This window comes from Dicentrarchus labrax, unplaced genomic scaffold, assembly GCF_905237075.1.
Source record: "Dicentrarchus labrax unplaced genomic scaffold, dlabrax2021, whole genome shotgun sequence".
NCBI classification, from domain to species: Eukaryota; Metazoa; Chordata; class Actinopteri; family Moronidae; genus Dicentrarchus; species Dicentrarchus labrax.
This window is the reverse complement of record NW_026136717.1, coordinates 14,613,661-14,630,561: the sequence shown is the minus strand read 5'-3', so window position 1 is coordinate 14,630,561 and position 16,901 is coordinate 14,613,661. Positions and strand designations below refer to the sequence as shown.

At 38.0% G+C, this 16,901-nt stretch overlaps 1 protein-coding gene and 1 non-coding gene across 4 annotated transcripts in view; one reads left to right on the top strand and one right to left on the bottom strand.

Annotated features, from left to right (window-relative positions):
• Nucleotides 1–6,809: 6,809 nt before the first annotated feature.
• The window catches only part of adissp (adipose secreted signaling protein), a 30,126-nt gene continuing 20,034 nt past the window's right edge, over nucleotides 6,810–16,901 (bottom strand). For all 3 annotated transcript variants that reach the window (XM_051429056.1, XM_051429057.1, XM_051429055.1), the window contains 3 exons: nucleotides 15,375–15,513; nucleotides 12,521–12,646; nucleotides 6,810–9,078 (listed from right to left, as the gene is read on the bottom strand). In XM_051429056.1, coding sequence (XP_051285016.1) covers nucleotides 8,978–9,078; nucleotides 12,521–12,646; nucleotides 15,375–15,513 — 366 coding nt within the window. In that variant the 3' untranslated portion in view covers nucleotides 6,810–8,977. The remainder of the gene's footprint in view (nucleotides 9,079–12,520; nucleotides 12,647–15,374; nucleotides 15,514–16,901) is intronic.
• On the top strand, nucleotides 10,408–10,478 carry trnag-gcc (transfer RNA glycine (anticodon GCC)). The gene has a single exon. It is a non-coding gene; the product is annotated as a tRNA-Gly (tRNA).

Genomic DNA, 16,901 nt, shown 5'->3' with positions numbered 1-16,901 from the left:
GAGGATGAGCGGCGCTTGCAGACCGGGATCAGGCACGGAGACATGAGACGATGGTTTGTGTGCGCGATTCCGCTCTGGAAACAGCCAAGCGCTGCCCGGTCTCTCTCCCCCCCCCCCTCCCTCCCACACACACACACACACACACACACACACACACACACACAGCGGCCCAACATCGAGCGCTGGTCCACAAAACAGTGCAAACAGTGTAAAGGCGCACTGTAGTTCTGCAAGAGGTAGAAGCACCTCTGACCCAGTGAGGTAAAACTTATAAAATACATCTTAATCTCACTTCATGACCTTAAACATGAAAATAAAATCTTAAAGACTGAACTTAATAAACATGCATAGCTCCACTGGACGATATAGACCGATATAGGAGAGCCAATATTGTCTTTTTTTAATTAAATTTTAAATGTTAGATGTTAGATAAGTTTCTACTTAAACAGAAAGTCTGAAGTCACATTTAAATGTCTTTTACAGCCATGTGTTGAAGTGTATTTTTAAATATATTCATTAAAATGCCTGATGAGTTAATCGAATCAAGGGTGTAAAGATAAGTGGATGTCCTGTATTGTAAAACTGTTTAAGTTGAGATTTGGGGGCCATAAAAAGAACATTTTACTTTTCTTGTGCACTGGTGAGTCTCTCTCTAACCCTAACCTAGTTTACCTTGTACATACACTGATAAATCCACCTGCACTTTGACCTTATTTTAATCCTTGTGTCGTTTTGTAACATATGTCGTTTTTGTGTGTATAGATGAATTGTTTGTATACTTCTGTTCGCACACTCAAATTGCCACCTTTAAGGGACGAATAAAGTATTTTGAATTGAATTGAATAAATAGCTTTGAAACCTAAAATTCTGCAGTTGCATGTTTCAGAATCAACCTGCTGAGAACAAAATTACGGATAAAACGCAAAATATGTTGTTTTTTTAGCAGAATTGTCAATTTTGACAAGAAAATGTTCAAAATCAAAACACATCAGCCTAAAATATCACCTGTATCATCTAAAAATAAGACATCAGCTCATACTGGTGACAACCTGTTGCACGATAACATCCTCCAACACAATAACATCACAAACTAAAGCCTGAATAAAAGATCTAAACTCACTGGATTCAACAGGTGTTCCTCTTATTTTGACCACCACCTCCTCCTCCTCCTCCTCCTCCTCCACACAACTGCCTCAAGTCTTGTTTTATGAAATGTTGCTGGCAGCCTGCAGAAAACCTCGCCGCTCAATGAGCTGTTAACACATAATCTGCGAGAGGCACTGCGCGATAAAAGGAGCAATAAAGCGAGGTTACTGTGTGTATCCCGCTGCAGATAAAAAAAAAACAGCTCATTCACAGTCATTTACTGTATATATGCAGAGCCAGTCTTCATCCAAAACACCAGCCCACTTTCTTCTGCCAGCTTGATGTTGATGGTGCAGCCCGCAGTTTGTTGTGATTGTGAGATAATTTCGGTCGCAGGAAAAGACTGAAACACTGGGTGGAATTTCCTCTTTACAGGTGAAACATCTTTGAAAACACTGCAGGGGAAAAAGAAAGAGAGAGAGAGAGAGGAAGAGAAAAAAATTGGTTTTTGAGCGGGATTATATAATTATAGTTTTGCCTGTGTGTGTTTTTTCTTATTTTTCTTATCCGAGGCCCGTAATTACTGCTCACAGCCATGGGTCGTTACTCCTTTCAGCTGGCCTAATCTCACAGAGGATGAATAGAAACTGTCAATCAGACGCTGCACTCAGCAGCGAGACAAGAGGGGACTGATTGCTGCTGCTGTGCGGCGACACACACACACACACACACACACACACACACACACACACACACACACACACACACTTTTTCTTCCTCCTTCTCTCCAGTGTTTTCTCTCTCTCTCTCTCTCTCTCTCTCTCTCTCTCTCTCTCTCTCTCTCTGCCTTTACTGATGCACAACTAAAAACCCTCCAAAAGGCAGATTTTTTTTTTTTTTTTACCACGTTTAACTTTTTTTTCTGGAGACTGCTCATATTTTGATTTCAGTCTTTTTGGCGTTTTAGGAGACATTTTGTGTCAGTCGGTGATTGTTATTATGTATATTTATAGATTAAAAAAAAAAACATTTGTGGCTGCAGCTTTGGCTGCATAATACACCTCTTCTAATTCAGTCTTTCTTGGTAGCCTGATGCACAATGTAAACAGCTTAACATATAGATAGATAGATAGATAGATAGATAGATAGATAGATAGATAGATAGATAGATAGATAGATAGATAGATAGATAGATAGATAGATAACATGTAATGTAATGTAGTATTTTCCATTTTCTGCTGCTTTTTTACTTCTTCTATTGTACATTTTTGTACTTTTTTATTTGTTCTTCATCAGTTTCTGTTTGTTCTTCACACACATAAATATGGGACAAGATCAATATAGGGTAGTTATTAAAGAAAGAAAAATAACATGAGGTATATGGCATAAAATCATTTAATTAACAGCCAGTTTAATGTTGTTTAAAGATGTTTACATTACACCACATTGACTCATACACTGTATATTACACACACAAATGGTGAATTGCTACAGATTAAATTACCCAGAAGTGAATAATTGTTAAAATAAGCTTCATCTCAACCAGCTGCAACATATAAACAATGGTGTTTACATATTAAATGCATCAATCAGTTTGTTGTACAACAGTTTAAAAAAGGTAATTCTGCATTATGAGTGCTTTTGATACTTTATTATGCTGTTAATAGTCTGTACTTGTACCTGAGTGACATTCTAAAAGCAGGACAGCTCAGTTTAACATCATTTGACTGTTACTTTATTTCAACTTCAGTTTTAGTGAGCACATTTATCACTTCTCATTAATCGTCTGTCATGTTTTTTTAATTAATTCATCAGTAGGAAAAATTAATAACCACATTTCAATACTTTTGAAAAGTTATGTCAGTTCTCTCTTTGCCTTGAGGAGAATAATTTGATTATTGTGTAATTTAATGATGATCTGAATGCACTTTCAGCTTGAAACCAATGCAATCAGGGGTGAAAATCTGGGTCCTTGATTTGTTTTTCTACATGATGATCAAATCAAAACCCAGTTTTATTTGAATCATATTTCAGCTATATTCAAAATCCCACTTACACTACATTACTACAGATGTCCTGGCACATGATACTGATGCCTATAACCGGAGTTAAAAACCTCGCGATCCCCCTCTCTGCCTGTAAATGCCTGCAGGCCAAAAAGGGGAAAGAAAACAATGTTAGTTTGCACCACGCACCGACAGCCTCATCTGCGTGGCCCCCGTGTGCGGCTGGATTGCGGCCTCGTGGAGATGAATCTGATCAATCAGATCAATCAACAGAGATTACTGTAATCCCAGAGGTCAGCGCGAGGGCACCGGGCCACTCAGAGTTCACACATCCCACACAAGCTCCAGACAAATCTGTGCAGGAATGGCAAACATTTGGCCGCATGAAACTGGGATTTTATGTACAGATTCAATACGTTGTACTTGATTTTGATTTAAAAAAAAATAATGATTTAAACAACCAGAGTTCATCTTAAACACGGTAGAATTTCTATTTTATCACAACTAATGCATCTATTTATGATTTCCCAAGCTTTTAGAATATGCAGCAATACTGCAAATGCCACGAAAACTGTTGTGTGTGTGTATATTTTTAATAGCGGAGCGCATAATGTCACATATAAGCACTTACTGGGATGTGTGATCATTAAAATAAGTTGGTGGAAACGCGCTGTACCCGGAAAGAAAGCCGTAAAGCTGCTGCGTAAAACTGGACGCAGACGCGCCGACGTCTTTTGTGGGGATACTGAGAGAAAATGAGTGAGAATGCAGTTGCATTTATGGAGCTTTTGTTGAAATTAAACTTTTGGAAGGAGGAGGGGAGAAAATGTGGCGGAGGATGAATGTGAAATGTACGCAGGAGCGTGACGGACAACCAGCTTTACGCACCATTTATTGGAGGTTTATTATGCACCTTAAAGGACTGGCCTCGTCTTCATGGTGCATTCTCAGTCAGAATTTAACCTCTTTAAGTTTATAATAATAATATACATACTGCATTTATATTTTCAGTCTTGGTGTTTGTTCCTCTGACTCTCAGGAGATCAATAACTTCACGCAACTTTTGTTTACAGGCTGCAGTGAAGGTAAGATAACTGGAATAAGGTGAAATAATGTGGCACAATATGAGGCGCAATTTAACTGGCATATAAAACAAATTACACAGGACAAAAAAGGAAGCATAAAAACCTACAGAATTTATCATTTCGTTCAAAGAAATGGCAAAAAAAAAAAAAAAAAAAAAAGCCCGTACTTCGAAAGGACCATCGTGCAGAGCTGCACTTAATTTGAACGAAATTCAAGCCATTTTAGAAATATATTATTATTATATATTATTGTTAAGTAGCTACTAAGTGCTAATAAAAACTTGGCCCTGTTTTTTTTTTTTTTTTAGCGTATAGGCTATATCTGAGTATAATAATAATAATAATGAGCCTATTAGGTTTGTATTTATTGAGTCAGTGAAGTCTTCCGTCTAAAAGCTGCTGAGAAACACAAAATCAACTAAAAAAATGCTGATATAATATTTTATTTTACACTTTGAAATCATAGATAAACATAAAGAAAGTAACTGAACAAAATAAAGCAAAGTAAAACTGTGTAATTATGGTAAACAAGTAACACTTTAAAGTCACATAAAATATTTTACTTGTTATTTAAACTGCAGTTTAGGGTTCAATTTAATTTGTCTTTAAATTAATATGAATATTTTCTCTCTTTTAACCACCTGCAGAGCTCAAAGTTGAACTTTATTTATTTCCAATGCAAACCAACACGCGTTGTAACAAGCTCATAGTTGATGCCTGTTTACTGTTGATGAATCCTACTAACACTGCACACCGCCTCCAACACTACTAACAATAATCAAACTGTTTGTAGCCCAATAAAGAGACTGTAAACATGTTTCCTTCCACATCATACATTTAAAGCATTTTTTAGAACGACCAAAAATTTTTTAAAATAAAATCCCAATCAGTAAAAGAAATAATAACTGAGCAAGAGTGGGGGAAAAAAACAAATAAACGACGAAATTAAAACATATTTATTCCCTTTTTCGTACAAAACTGATCCCTCCGCAGATCCCCATCATTATCAGCCTCTTCTAGAAATGTTACAGGCGCTTAAAAAACAATAAATAATAATAATAATAAAAAAGGTTGTTTCTCGATCCTGCAGTGTAATAATGTTGCAGCAGCAGCGGTGCTAGTTGTGTCCCACAGGAGAGGAAAGGCTCTGCAGACTTTTCTTCTAACTTTTCCTCTTGATTCAGGCAGTTATTCGTGCTTGTGTCTCCCAAAACCTTATTCAAACAACCAATAATCATCTTTCCATGTCAAATGTGTAAAAAAAAAAAAATACAAAAGCAAAAGGTCAGTGTTGCTGATTACTGATATTCAGTGTTGCAGCATTTTAAACAGCAATAGTTATTTAAGGTTATTTATAAAAAATGAGCCAGAGTTAACTTCTCTTTTAAAGCTGCAGCTCTTATTTTTGAACCTTATCAGTAGTTTAAATAAAGTTTTAAATTAAACTTTGATTTATTTTCTTCATCATAATAGGATAGTCATGCAGCACAGCACACTGATATTGTTATTATGTCCCTAAATATTCATAATAATCTTTATAATGTGGCTTTAAAGGGAAGCGGGTCATTGAACAGTTAAAACTTCTTCTTTCCCCCACATACAGGCGGTTAGCCTGCCCTCTCTCGACAGCCAGTAGTGGAAAGAGTCCTGTTTCACTGTTACATGCTGTTTTAATGGAGTCTGAGTAAAGGTTTGTTGTTATTTGTTGCTCATGAAGCCCATAGTTGTTCACCAAACACCCCACAGATTTCACTCATGAAAGCCTTTTTGTAACTGAAACTCCAAGAGGAACCTAAATTCTGTATATATAAATATAAATATAATCCTTTATAAGCTTTGAATGCATTTATTCACATCAAATATTCCTTTATTTTCAAACAGCCGTGATTATTCAGGAAAAGAAAATGTGCATATTTGAAGCGAAGACTCTGCAGAGGAAGATAAATGCAAGTAACATAAAACTTTATTCTTTAAGGGCTCATCAGTAACACACTGATGGTTTCTATGTAAATCTAAAAGTATAAAACAGCAAAGGAATCTACACGATATTGTGATCATGAGAAAAATGTAGCAGTTAGAAGATAACATAAAAAAAAACTAATTTCAGTCTCTCTTATTTGTGGTAAACTGACAAGATAATTTTTCATTGGTGTGATTTCAAATATTCTTCTATTTTAAGTGACTCATAAATACTAAAAATGTATTTGTACCTGAATCAGATACAGTGACTGAACAGCAGGTCCAGTAAAATGGCAATGCATTATTGATAGTCTATTAAAAACAGGTTTATTCTCACACCTCTGGGGCTGAGTTAAAGTGAATATAGTGTTTTCTAGTAAGTTCAAACGATAATAGTAGTTTCTGCTCTTTAAAAACAGAACAGACTTGATGCTCTTGAGGTGAAACTACACAGCTCAAAGATACACGCAGGCCAGTTAATCTTGAAATAAACCCAAAGTCCAAGCAGACCTTCACATCCACCTGATGCGTTCATCGTGCATCCAAATGTTTTTTCGATCTCCACTGGATCCGCATGAAAAAGATATTTTGTGTAACAGGTGACATCAGTGTGGCGGAGTAGACTGCCACCAAGTGTTCCTGTGTTGAACTGACAGGAAATAAGAGACAAAACTCAAACATACAGACATTTTTTATTCAGTTTTTGACATTAAAAATATAAATCACACACACAGGGAGCAGATATCAACAAATAAACTGCTACATTCTTGAAACAGTAACCTATTGAGCACTTCATTTTTTACACTAAGAAGAAACAAACCGGACTTTGACCTGTATTACACACAAGCAAACATCAAATAAATCTATTTAATCTGCACTACACCAACAGCTCGTAGTAGAGAAATTACACACAGAATCGTTTCCTTTAAGGCTGATGTATTCAATCGGGTGTAACAAAAACAATAAAATGTTGATTCACACAGAGAAAATGTCATGATTTTGTAAAAAAAAAGAAAGAAAGAAAGAGGGAGACGACAGTGCAACGAGATCATGGCACTTTCTCTTTAAGTACAAATGTAAATGAAGAAGAGCGTCTGTCAACTCTCTCTGATCTGCACTCCTACTGTGATAACACCTGTTTGAAGCAAGCCATGGAAGAAGTGGGATTTAACACTGGAAACAACGTTACACTGGATGTTTATGGACGCTCCACACTGGTCTGTGTGTTGTGTGTGTGTGTGTGTGTGTGTGTGTGGTGGGTACAGTATGTGACGGGATGGTGAAACTACATCAGGCTAAATGAGAACTGGGACGGTACAACGAAAGGCACTTGTGTCGAATGTGTGTGTTCTGAAGGCTTCATGAAATCCCAACAAAGAGAAACAAAATCCTTCCCGAACTCTGCAGGACTGGTTTTCTTAAAGGAAAAATCCACTCAAAACACTTTAATGCAAGAATATTCTCATTGTTGATTAATCTAATGATCCTTGATTAGTGGATCTATAGTGAAAAGAATCAGTCCAAAAGCCAAAAAACATTAAATTTACAAAAATATTAAACAGAGAAACGCATCATTAATCGATTATTTTTTGTTGACTGTCTAACTAATTAATCGACTACTTGTTTCAGTTTGATTTTTCACCTTTAAAACAGCTTTCGGCTATGCACAGTGCGTAATATCTGTGTTTAAATCTTCTTTTTTTAAATTATTTTACTGGAAAGTGGCGAAACAAAACAACATGAATGAAACATTTGCAGCTTTACGGTGCAGAGAAATGTTTGCTAGACCTAAAACATGGACGCTAAACCTCAGATTTTGGTATCAGTTCCTGACAATTAAAGACAAAGCGCTTCTTTCTAGATGCACTACTTGACACAAATGTTTAATAATCATACCGGAGAAATCCACCACAGAAAAAGAAAAAGAAAAGAAATGTTTAGAGGCATTATTCTCTGTTTTTTTCCCCCCACACATACTCCTATTGAAATAAGTTCACACATGTTCTTTGGGATTTCCTGGGAAATGCAGAATAGAGCAAATTCAGTAGTAGTCAGGGCAGGTTGAGGGGTAACTAGGGGCGACACAATTCATGAAATTGTTGGATTTTTCCTTTAAATGGAGAAGTAGACCACACTCCATGAAACAGCCTTCAGATAGGAGGAGTGTTACACACAGTGGTCTGCAGTCCCCCCCTTCAGGTTAAACAGAGACATTACATGCTGTTAATCAGTTCCTCTCTTCCTCCCTGAATTGTGCAGATTTATTTATTTATTTTTGCTTACCTAAAGTTAAATTCCAAGCTACTTAATTAATAATAAAAAAAAGCCCTTGTTTACTCCCTCACCTGTTAAATCCACGTTGGGGTACAGTTTGGAAAAGAGTGAACCGGAGCACAAGAGGCAGTGAAAAGGAGCTGCACTGATATTCAAGGAGCGCTGCCGCCCTCTAGAGGTTCAGTGAGGAGAGTACAGATTAACAACATCACGGTGAGAGAAAGAGAGAGAGAGGAAAGACAAGACGTGGCAAATAGACAAACCGTCCGTTCAGATGCTGTCGATGGTGTGAAGGTCACAGCAGAGGAATGTTTTTTTTTTTTTATTTAAATTATTTTCAGCAGGCAAAACAATTCAACTTCCTCTGAATCCAAAACTGAACACTGAATCAAAACCCGAGGCTTGAAACATAACGTGGCACTAAAAATATCATCTGTGTGTGTACGCTGTCACTATGTGGGAAAATTACAGGTGTGTGTTGTGTTTAATTTAGTAGGTGTACGGTTCTATGATGGCCGCTATGTGTGTGAGTGTGTTTATATGAGTGTGTGTACAGGAGCTTCATCTTTAATCAAATCCTTGCCAGTCGCTCTGTTCGGAGTCGTACTCCAACTCCACCCCGATGCAGCGGACTCCCTCCAGCAGCATGGGTGTGCCGTGGTGACGATCTAGATAAGTGACAAAAGACGAGAGGAATAAAATCACACAAGGTGCTGAACTTTCAGACAAAGTGACTGGACGTCTACACAAGTACACAAGCATCAGATACCACCTGTATTACAACTCTGATACCATTCTAGTCCACCATCTTTCCAACAGTTTTCTAATATCCGTAATAAGGAGATACGGCCGGTACAGGAAGAACAACAACAGTCTGCTACCTTGGCCTGTCTGTAGTTATTGACCTGTATTGTTCATTCAGTGGAAATCTGCCACCACCACACTCTTATGTGGGTAGAAAGTGTTATGGCACATCTCAAAAACGTAAAAGGAAGTTAAGTGCTTGCCTCCTGTCTTTAACCCAACCAACTTCATTACGATCAATCAGAGACAATATTACCACAGAGAGAAACAATAAGATGAATATTTATATGCTTATGTAAGTGAACAAAAGGGGAAACATACTGCACAACAACCACGAGTGCTCATTATTAGCCGCAGTGGGATTAATGTTTGTACACTACAGTCATTAGTGTCTACTATTAAGAAATTAAAAGCACTTAAAGTGATAACACTGATCAAGGTTAGCTAGTTCCTAAAAGGTTCCTTAAAAAGCTCATAAAGCGGGAAAAAGGATCATCACTTTTCTAAACACGGTTGCAAAATGAAATAAACACATCAGGTTGATAAAATGGGTAAAATAAACAATGTTTTCTTGTGGCAGCATTTTGAATAAGCTGGAGAAGAGCAACTGACTTTTGGTTGAAATGAAGCTTTGAGGCTTAAAAACTGATGTGATCCTTTCTTTATTGTAACATTACATCTGAAAGTAAGTGACAGGGTTTGGTTCAGTCAAATATCGGCTGCAGACTGCAGGAATATAATCCATGCAGTGTTCACACACAACGTGGGTGAAAGAACTAACTGAGACGCTCTGTTTAGGGCAGCACTTCCCCCTCAACCCCCTCAATATGGGAGTATCAGATTACATGCGGTTCAAGGCCTTCCCATTCGGGGACGTGGGAGTCTTTCATTCAGAGGCCGTCAGTCACAAACGCTGCAGAGCCCGATCCTCAGGAGTTAAAAGTATTCACTCTGCACCGTTACAAACCGATCAACCTCTTCAGTTCTCTTTAGTACTGACTCATGGACCAGTTTTGGTGAATAGTGCGTTTACTCTGAATTTAGAACATACAATTAACACTTTAATAAAGGAACTTCTCACAGTGGAGCAGTTTAAACGGCCCAAAAAAATAAAAAATAAAATGTTTGTACGTCACTAGTGCAGCCATAGTTCACTATTCAATTTTGGACATGCGATGATGGTGAACATGTAAGCATTGGTGGTTCAGTGGTAGAATTCTCGCCTGCCACGCGGGAGGCCCGGGTTCGATTCCCGGCCAATGCAACACATCCCTTTTAACCCCTCGTTTCCATTGTGTAACACGCCGAGAGGACGCACAGACACACAATAGACGCTGTTGATAGTTCAAAAAGCCCCTACGATCATTAGGGTTACAACAAACAGCTATTTTTAACCTTAATAAATCAGTTTAGTGCGTTTTGATTTATTATTACTGATTATTATAATATATTGAGTTTTTTAATAAATGGTGTATATGCCCTTTAATTTTTTTTTTTTTTTTTTAATTGCCTGTTTTTTCCAACAAACAGTCCAAATCCCAAAGATAATTAATTTACTACAAAATAAACAACAAATCCTCCCATGTAAGAAGCTGGAACTGGCAAATACTTTTATAGTTTTCCTTAATGAAACACAAACAAACGATTAAGCGATTATTAGAACAGTTGTTAGTTTATATTTTACTCATTCAGTCGCTGATCGAAGAGCAGTCGCCCAGCTAAAGAATATCAGCTTAATCCTTTGATCTGGTCCTCATCCAGGCCTCAATTACACTCATACATCTGGACAGATGTTCAGGCCACGCTTTGTGGGTAAAAATAAACCAACACAACAGCCATTCATCATCAAACACACATACGCACAATTTCAAAACACACACACACACACACTAGCTGTACTATATTTACGCCAGCACAAATGGCACATACACCCTTTTACCTAATTCTCCATCTGCTGGCACAAATGCCAGCGTCTAATTCAGTCTTACTGACACTGATTTACGTGGAGATAATGCAGATTCATTACGTGCTTCTCTGCCTCAGGGAGCTTTACATCAGCAGAGGCCAGAAAAATAAAGTTACAGTGTAAGAGAACAATTATTATTACTGTCTTTGACTCATTCAAACTGCACCAAATGAAGGATTTGAAACTGAACAGATCAACTACATATGTTCTTGAGATTTTAAAAGAAACTACAATCATGTTTTTATTGGAAAACTTATGTAAACCATGTTTAGCTTCCTATTTTTAATGTCTGTTGGCGATGACATAAGTGCTGTGAAAGTGACTCTGACTCAAAGTAAAGAGTCACCAGCAGAGGGCAGCAGCAGCACACAAGTTCAACTTTTGGATTTTTTTCCTGTCACTTCTCACAAAGAGGCAGAAACAAGAAACTCCAAGATGTTAGGAATCAGCTGTTATTAACTTAATGGGCTTCAAAATGAATGCTGATTTTAAAAAGTGAGCTCCAATTAGTGTGAAATAACTTCCTAATAAAATACAACAAAATCGCAGAAATCTGATCACAAAAATGACATTTCTGAAATAAATTGAAATTATTATCAATTAGTCAGTTGACAGAAAATCTATTTTGATAAAGAATTAATTGTGAAGTAATTTTTCAAGCAAAAATGCAAAACATCTCTCGTTCCAGCTTCTCACTTGTATGTTTGGACTGCCATTTTTCATCTCTTTGGTGGACGTTTAAAGGTTCAGCGTGTATGATTTAGTGGCATCTAGTGGTGACGTTGCAGATGGAAACTAACTGTACACCGCTTGCGTTTGTATTTGACGACCTGGGAACGCAAAGTGTAGGTAGGACGGTACACAACGGACTCCATGTAAGGCGACCCGCGGCGTCTGTAGATAAAAACGGCTCATTCTACATTAACCAAAACACAATGAGTCTTATTTTCAGGTGATTATACACTATTGAAAACATACCTATGAGTATTATATTACATTTCTGCCAATAGATTCTCCTAAATGTTACACACTGGACCTTTAAGTCACATGCTTCATGATTTATTCACTAAGTCTGTTTTGCATTTTGTTTTCGACTTCAGCCAAGAGTTTTTTGGCAATATTTCAACTTTCTTTCAAAATTTCTAATATTTCCACTCTGGTTTTTAATGCACAAATTGAAAATGCATATAAAGAAAGTGTGTGGGAACGCACTTCATCTCCCCAACTGTCGAAAAGTTCACAAAAGGTCATCTCCAGGGTGCAGAGTGTCCTAAAGTAAACTGCATACGCAGGCACAGAGAAATGAGATTTTTACCACTTATATTGTAAAGTAAACTCACCCATGACTCGAGCGTGAACTTTGACTTTAACACAGACGTCCTCGTTGGTCTCGCTCAGCAGCAGCACCTCCTCACACAGAACTCCCTCCTGCTGCGCCATGTACTCGCACGTCACCTTCAGACCTCCTGGGAAACACAGAGAGAGAGAGAGAGAGAGAGAGAGAGAGAGAGAGAGAGAGAAATACAAAGAAGAGATATTGGATTTCCTCTTTATTGCAGAGCTGCCAAACACACAAACACACACACACACACACACACACACACACACACACACACACACTCACTTTCTTTGTCTCCCTGTGTGAGTTGATGTTTTGAATATGGATCAGACTGATACCAGACAGAAAATCATGCAGTTGAGAGAACACAATGTCAACACGATGGAAAAATACAGCTGACTTCTGAGTAAACAAATATATTAAACAAACTTAAACGAGCATCTGCCGCAGTTCATCACACACACACAGCTCCAGACACAGAGAGTAATATAAAGGGTGTGGCAGTAAGCTGAAAGTAAAGGTCAATAACCTGCTTCAGTTACAGGCATTTAATGGGCATGCTTCCCAGAAGCATGCCCATTAGAGGATCACATTAGAGGATCACCTTTAGCCCAAATTAGCAGGTTTAGTGGTCTAGACTCACACACATTCAAGTTCGCTGTTACTCTTCGAACAAAGTGCTTTTTTTAGCCCCACGCAGGTATCAGGTATTCAGGGTTCATCACGCAGAATAGCACAAGTGAAAGGAACTCAAGACCAACACAGGAAAGTGTTTGAAAGTCAGTTTTGCTTTTTTTATGATTCCTCAGAGACGGATTTCGGAGATAACACTATCTGAACTGTCTGTTGCTGTAATCCTCAGCCATCTGGTACTCCGTGCAGCCTTTAACAATGCCGCTGAGAATTACTTGCAAAGTATTTCACTTAGGTCCGCCTGCAACTAAAAACGGGCACACACTAGACTTGTTTGTGCATTTGTGTATTACACTCAGAATGAATGTTGCATTGTCTGCAGCTGAGGAAGATAATTCGAGATAAGGCACAATGTGATGTGATATTTTAAATAATGAATGCCATTTGAGAACTGTTTACAGCTTGTAGGAACTAGAGGAACATTCTCACAAGAGCAGATTGAAAATTAGAAAAGAGAGCAGACACGAACTTCTACTCTCTTCAACATACTGGAATAATAATATTTCTGTTCCATTTACATCTTGGCTTTAGCAGTACAGAGTGTGGGAGGGATTAAATGTCAGAAATTGAAAGCTTATTGCATATATATTAGTGTTTTAGGAACTATGTGACCATTACAAAGTTTGTCCACCAGAAAGTTGATTTTTTTAAACTGGAAAATGTCTAGTTCAGTTCATAATAATTCATGTTTGTGAAAAATGGTGCAAAGAAATATGATATATGCCATTATTGGACTTTTTAAAAAGTCTAATATTTCATATCAAACAGTATCAGTCGGGCTGCATTACTAAGAAATCCTTAAGTCTGGTGTTGACAAAGGATCTTATCCATTAGTGCAGATACAATAAGGGAATTTCGAGGCTTCAACAGTGGTTTCCAATACCTCTGCTGTGCGTCATCCCCTCTCTCTCTCTCTCCCCCCATTTCCTGCCATTCTTTAGCTGTCCTATCCAATAAAGGCAAAAGCCCCCCAAAATAAATATACATATACATATAAATATATAAATTACAACTGCCACGTGTGCTGTTACAGGGTGTAATTCCCACTAGCAATAGGGGGGGGGAACATGTGCCCCTCACTTTTACAGTTGCTGTTAATTTACTAAAATACCTCTAAACAGTGTTCTATTAGTGTCCAGATGGGAGAAGCTCTGAGTTGATCAAAATGTTAATATGCTTTTCAGTTATTAACGGGCACTCACAGCAATTAAGCTTTAGAGGAGTAGCGAGTGATTGCAGGTCATTTTTGCCCTGGATTTTGCCTCTCAGGCTTCACACACACACACACACACACACACACACACACACACACACACACACACACACACACACACACTTAACAAAACAGCCTCTTGTGGAACTCTGGAGCTGTATGCAGCCTAAAAGGAAGGCTGCAGACACTAGTCTTTATTGACAAATAATTCACCTAAAAAGAAGCTGTTTTTGGTATTATCACTACTACTATTACGGCATGATGTTCAATTGAATCCCTATTTGTTATTTGCTAGATGATTTTGGGGGGATTGAGAGCAATATCATTGTGCTTTTATTTAAGCTAATTAGTTGAAAAAGTAATAGGAACATAGGACACACAGTTCGAGTAGTTGGGTGATAACGGACAAATTTCCTCCTAAATTGATGACCTACCCAGTACTGGTCCTAGAGGTTGGGAACCAGTGCTAATCAAGTAGTAAAGCCAGTTTCCACCATAAGAACTTTCCCCAGAGACTAGGAACCTTTGGAGGAACACAGTGCGTTCCCACTTCAGGGACCAGCGTCTAAATTAACCCCCTAAAGAGTTCCTGCTCCAGGAGTAGATACTTTCCGATATATTTCAGCCACAATTTATAAAAGTCTACAGCTTAGACAAATTTACTGAATTTACAGACGAAAGCATACAACAGATGGACTGAGAAATTACGTGTAATAGCAGCCGTCACTTTTTCATAAAACAACAACAGGAAGCTTTTAGTGACACAGTTCTTCGGACTAAAAGTTCCTGGTACTTTGAGTGGAAATGCAGCTTAAGAGAGCAGCTTGTTTCCTTGTTTGTTAGAAATGTTCTGCTCCAACATTTTATATTTTGCAGAGGCTGTTTTAGTTGCACACTCTGTTGTGTTTATTCAGGTTTTGTTTTTTCTCTCTCTCTCATTATCTCTTACCCTCTGGTGCCGGTGTGATATCAGTGATCCGGAGGTGTGGACTGGGTACTGGTGCTGGACACACATCCTTCCCCAGAGCTGGGACCTCAGGCAAGGTGAACACTATTTCATACCGGTGCTGCGTCTTTAGGAAGCCAACCTACCATGTGAGAGAGAGGGGGGGGGGATATTTAGAAAGCTGAAAGGCAAAGGGTCAAGTAAAGATTTTGTGATTAGGAGGAAAAACAATGCCCCCCTTTCTCTCTCCCACAAACTTGGGAATAATCTGACTGTAACATAGGGAGAGAGTGGTGGGTCGAGAGGAGAATAATGGAGAGAGGGATTTATACAGAGGGGAAAAGGCTTTGGCTTGGCCTCACATTGAATAGTGTGAAGGGCATTACAGCTCAATAAATAAAGGATTAATTTTTATGAGTAACATGGATAAGTAATTCTCATAAGCACTACACTGTTGGGCTGGGTTTTCCTTGAGGGAGTCCTCTAATTGAAATCATTAGTTATTGCTCTGGTGATCTTAATCCCCTCACCTCTGCCAGATTGGCAATTTTTTGCCTGTCGGGAAATAAAACTAAATCACCTTCTGGATTTCACTCAACTCCAAAATCTTCCAATAATACTAATCCCATGTGAGTAGATTTGTCAGTAATTCAAGAGTTAAAATCGTATTCATGGTTTCACCTTCTACATCCGTTTGGAGGCTGTAGTAGGGGACTTTCCTAAAAACATGTAGGCCAACACGGAAGCCCCAGAAGAAGGAAGAAACTCTAGGTTTGTAAAGAGCAGAAATCTTATAAAAATAAGCAGTTGGCATGGATTTATCTGTGTGGTAGCAATGAATATGTTTGTTCATCTTCAGCACAACCACAGCTAGAGCTGCAGTTATTAGTCGATCAACAGAAAATGAACTGTACAGTCATTTCTCAAGCAAAAGCAGTCAAATATTCTGTGTTGTCAGGTTTTCCAATATAATAATCTTCTGCTTCTGTTTCTTATCATTATAAGCTGAATATCTTTTTTTTTGTGGACTGTTGCTTCAACAAAACAATCATTTGGAAGGTGTCACCTGTGAATTTTTGGCTGTGGTATGATTTTTTTGGTTCCCAATGTCAAGAATGAACTTTCATTCTCTCCATTAACGGTAATAATAATGTCCATGCTACTGTTTACCATCAATTATTCAAGTTAATGGGACTGCTAGCCACAAAAACAATTAGTTCAGAAAACTAATCAGCAACCATTTTCATGATTGATTAAACCTTTCCAAGTCATTTATTAAGCAAAAAACACTGAACATTATCTGGTTCCCAGCTTCTCAAATGTGAACGTGTGCTGCCTTTTCTGATTTATATCACTGAATATTGAATATCATTGGGTTTTGGGACAGCTGGTTGGACAAAACAAGTAATTCAAAGACTTTGGATCTGCATCTAGGAGCTAGTGATGGGCATTACTCACTGTTTTCTGACATTTTAGAATTAATTCATACAAAAAATCACCAACAGATGAATCGCTAATGAAAGTCGCAGC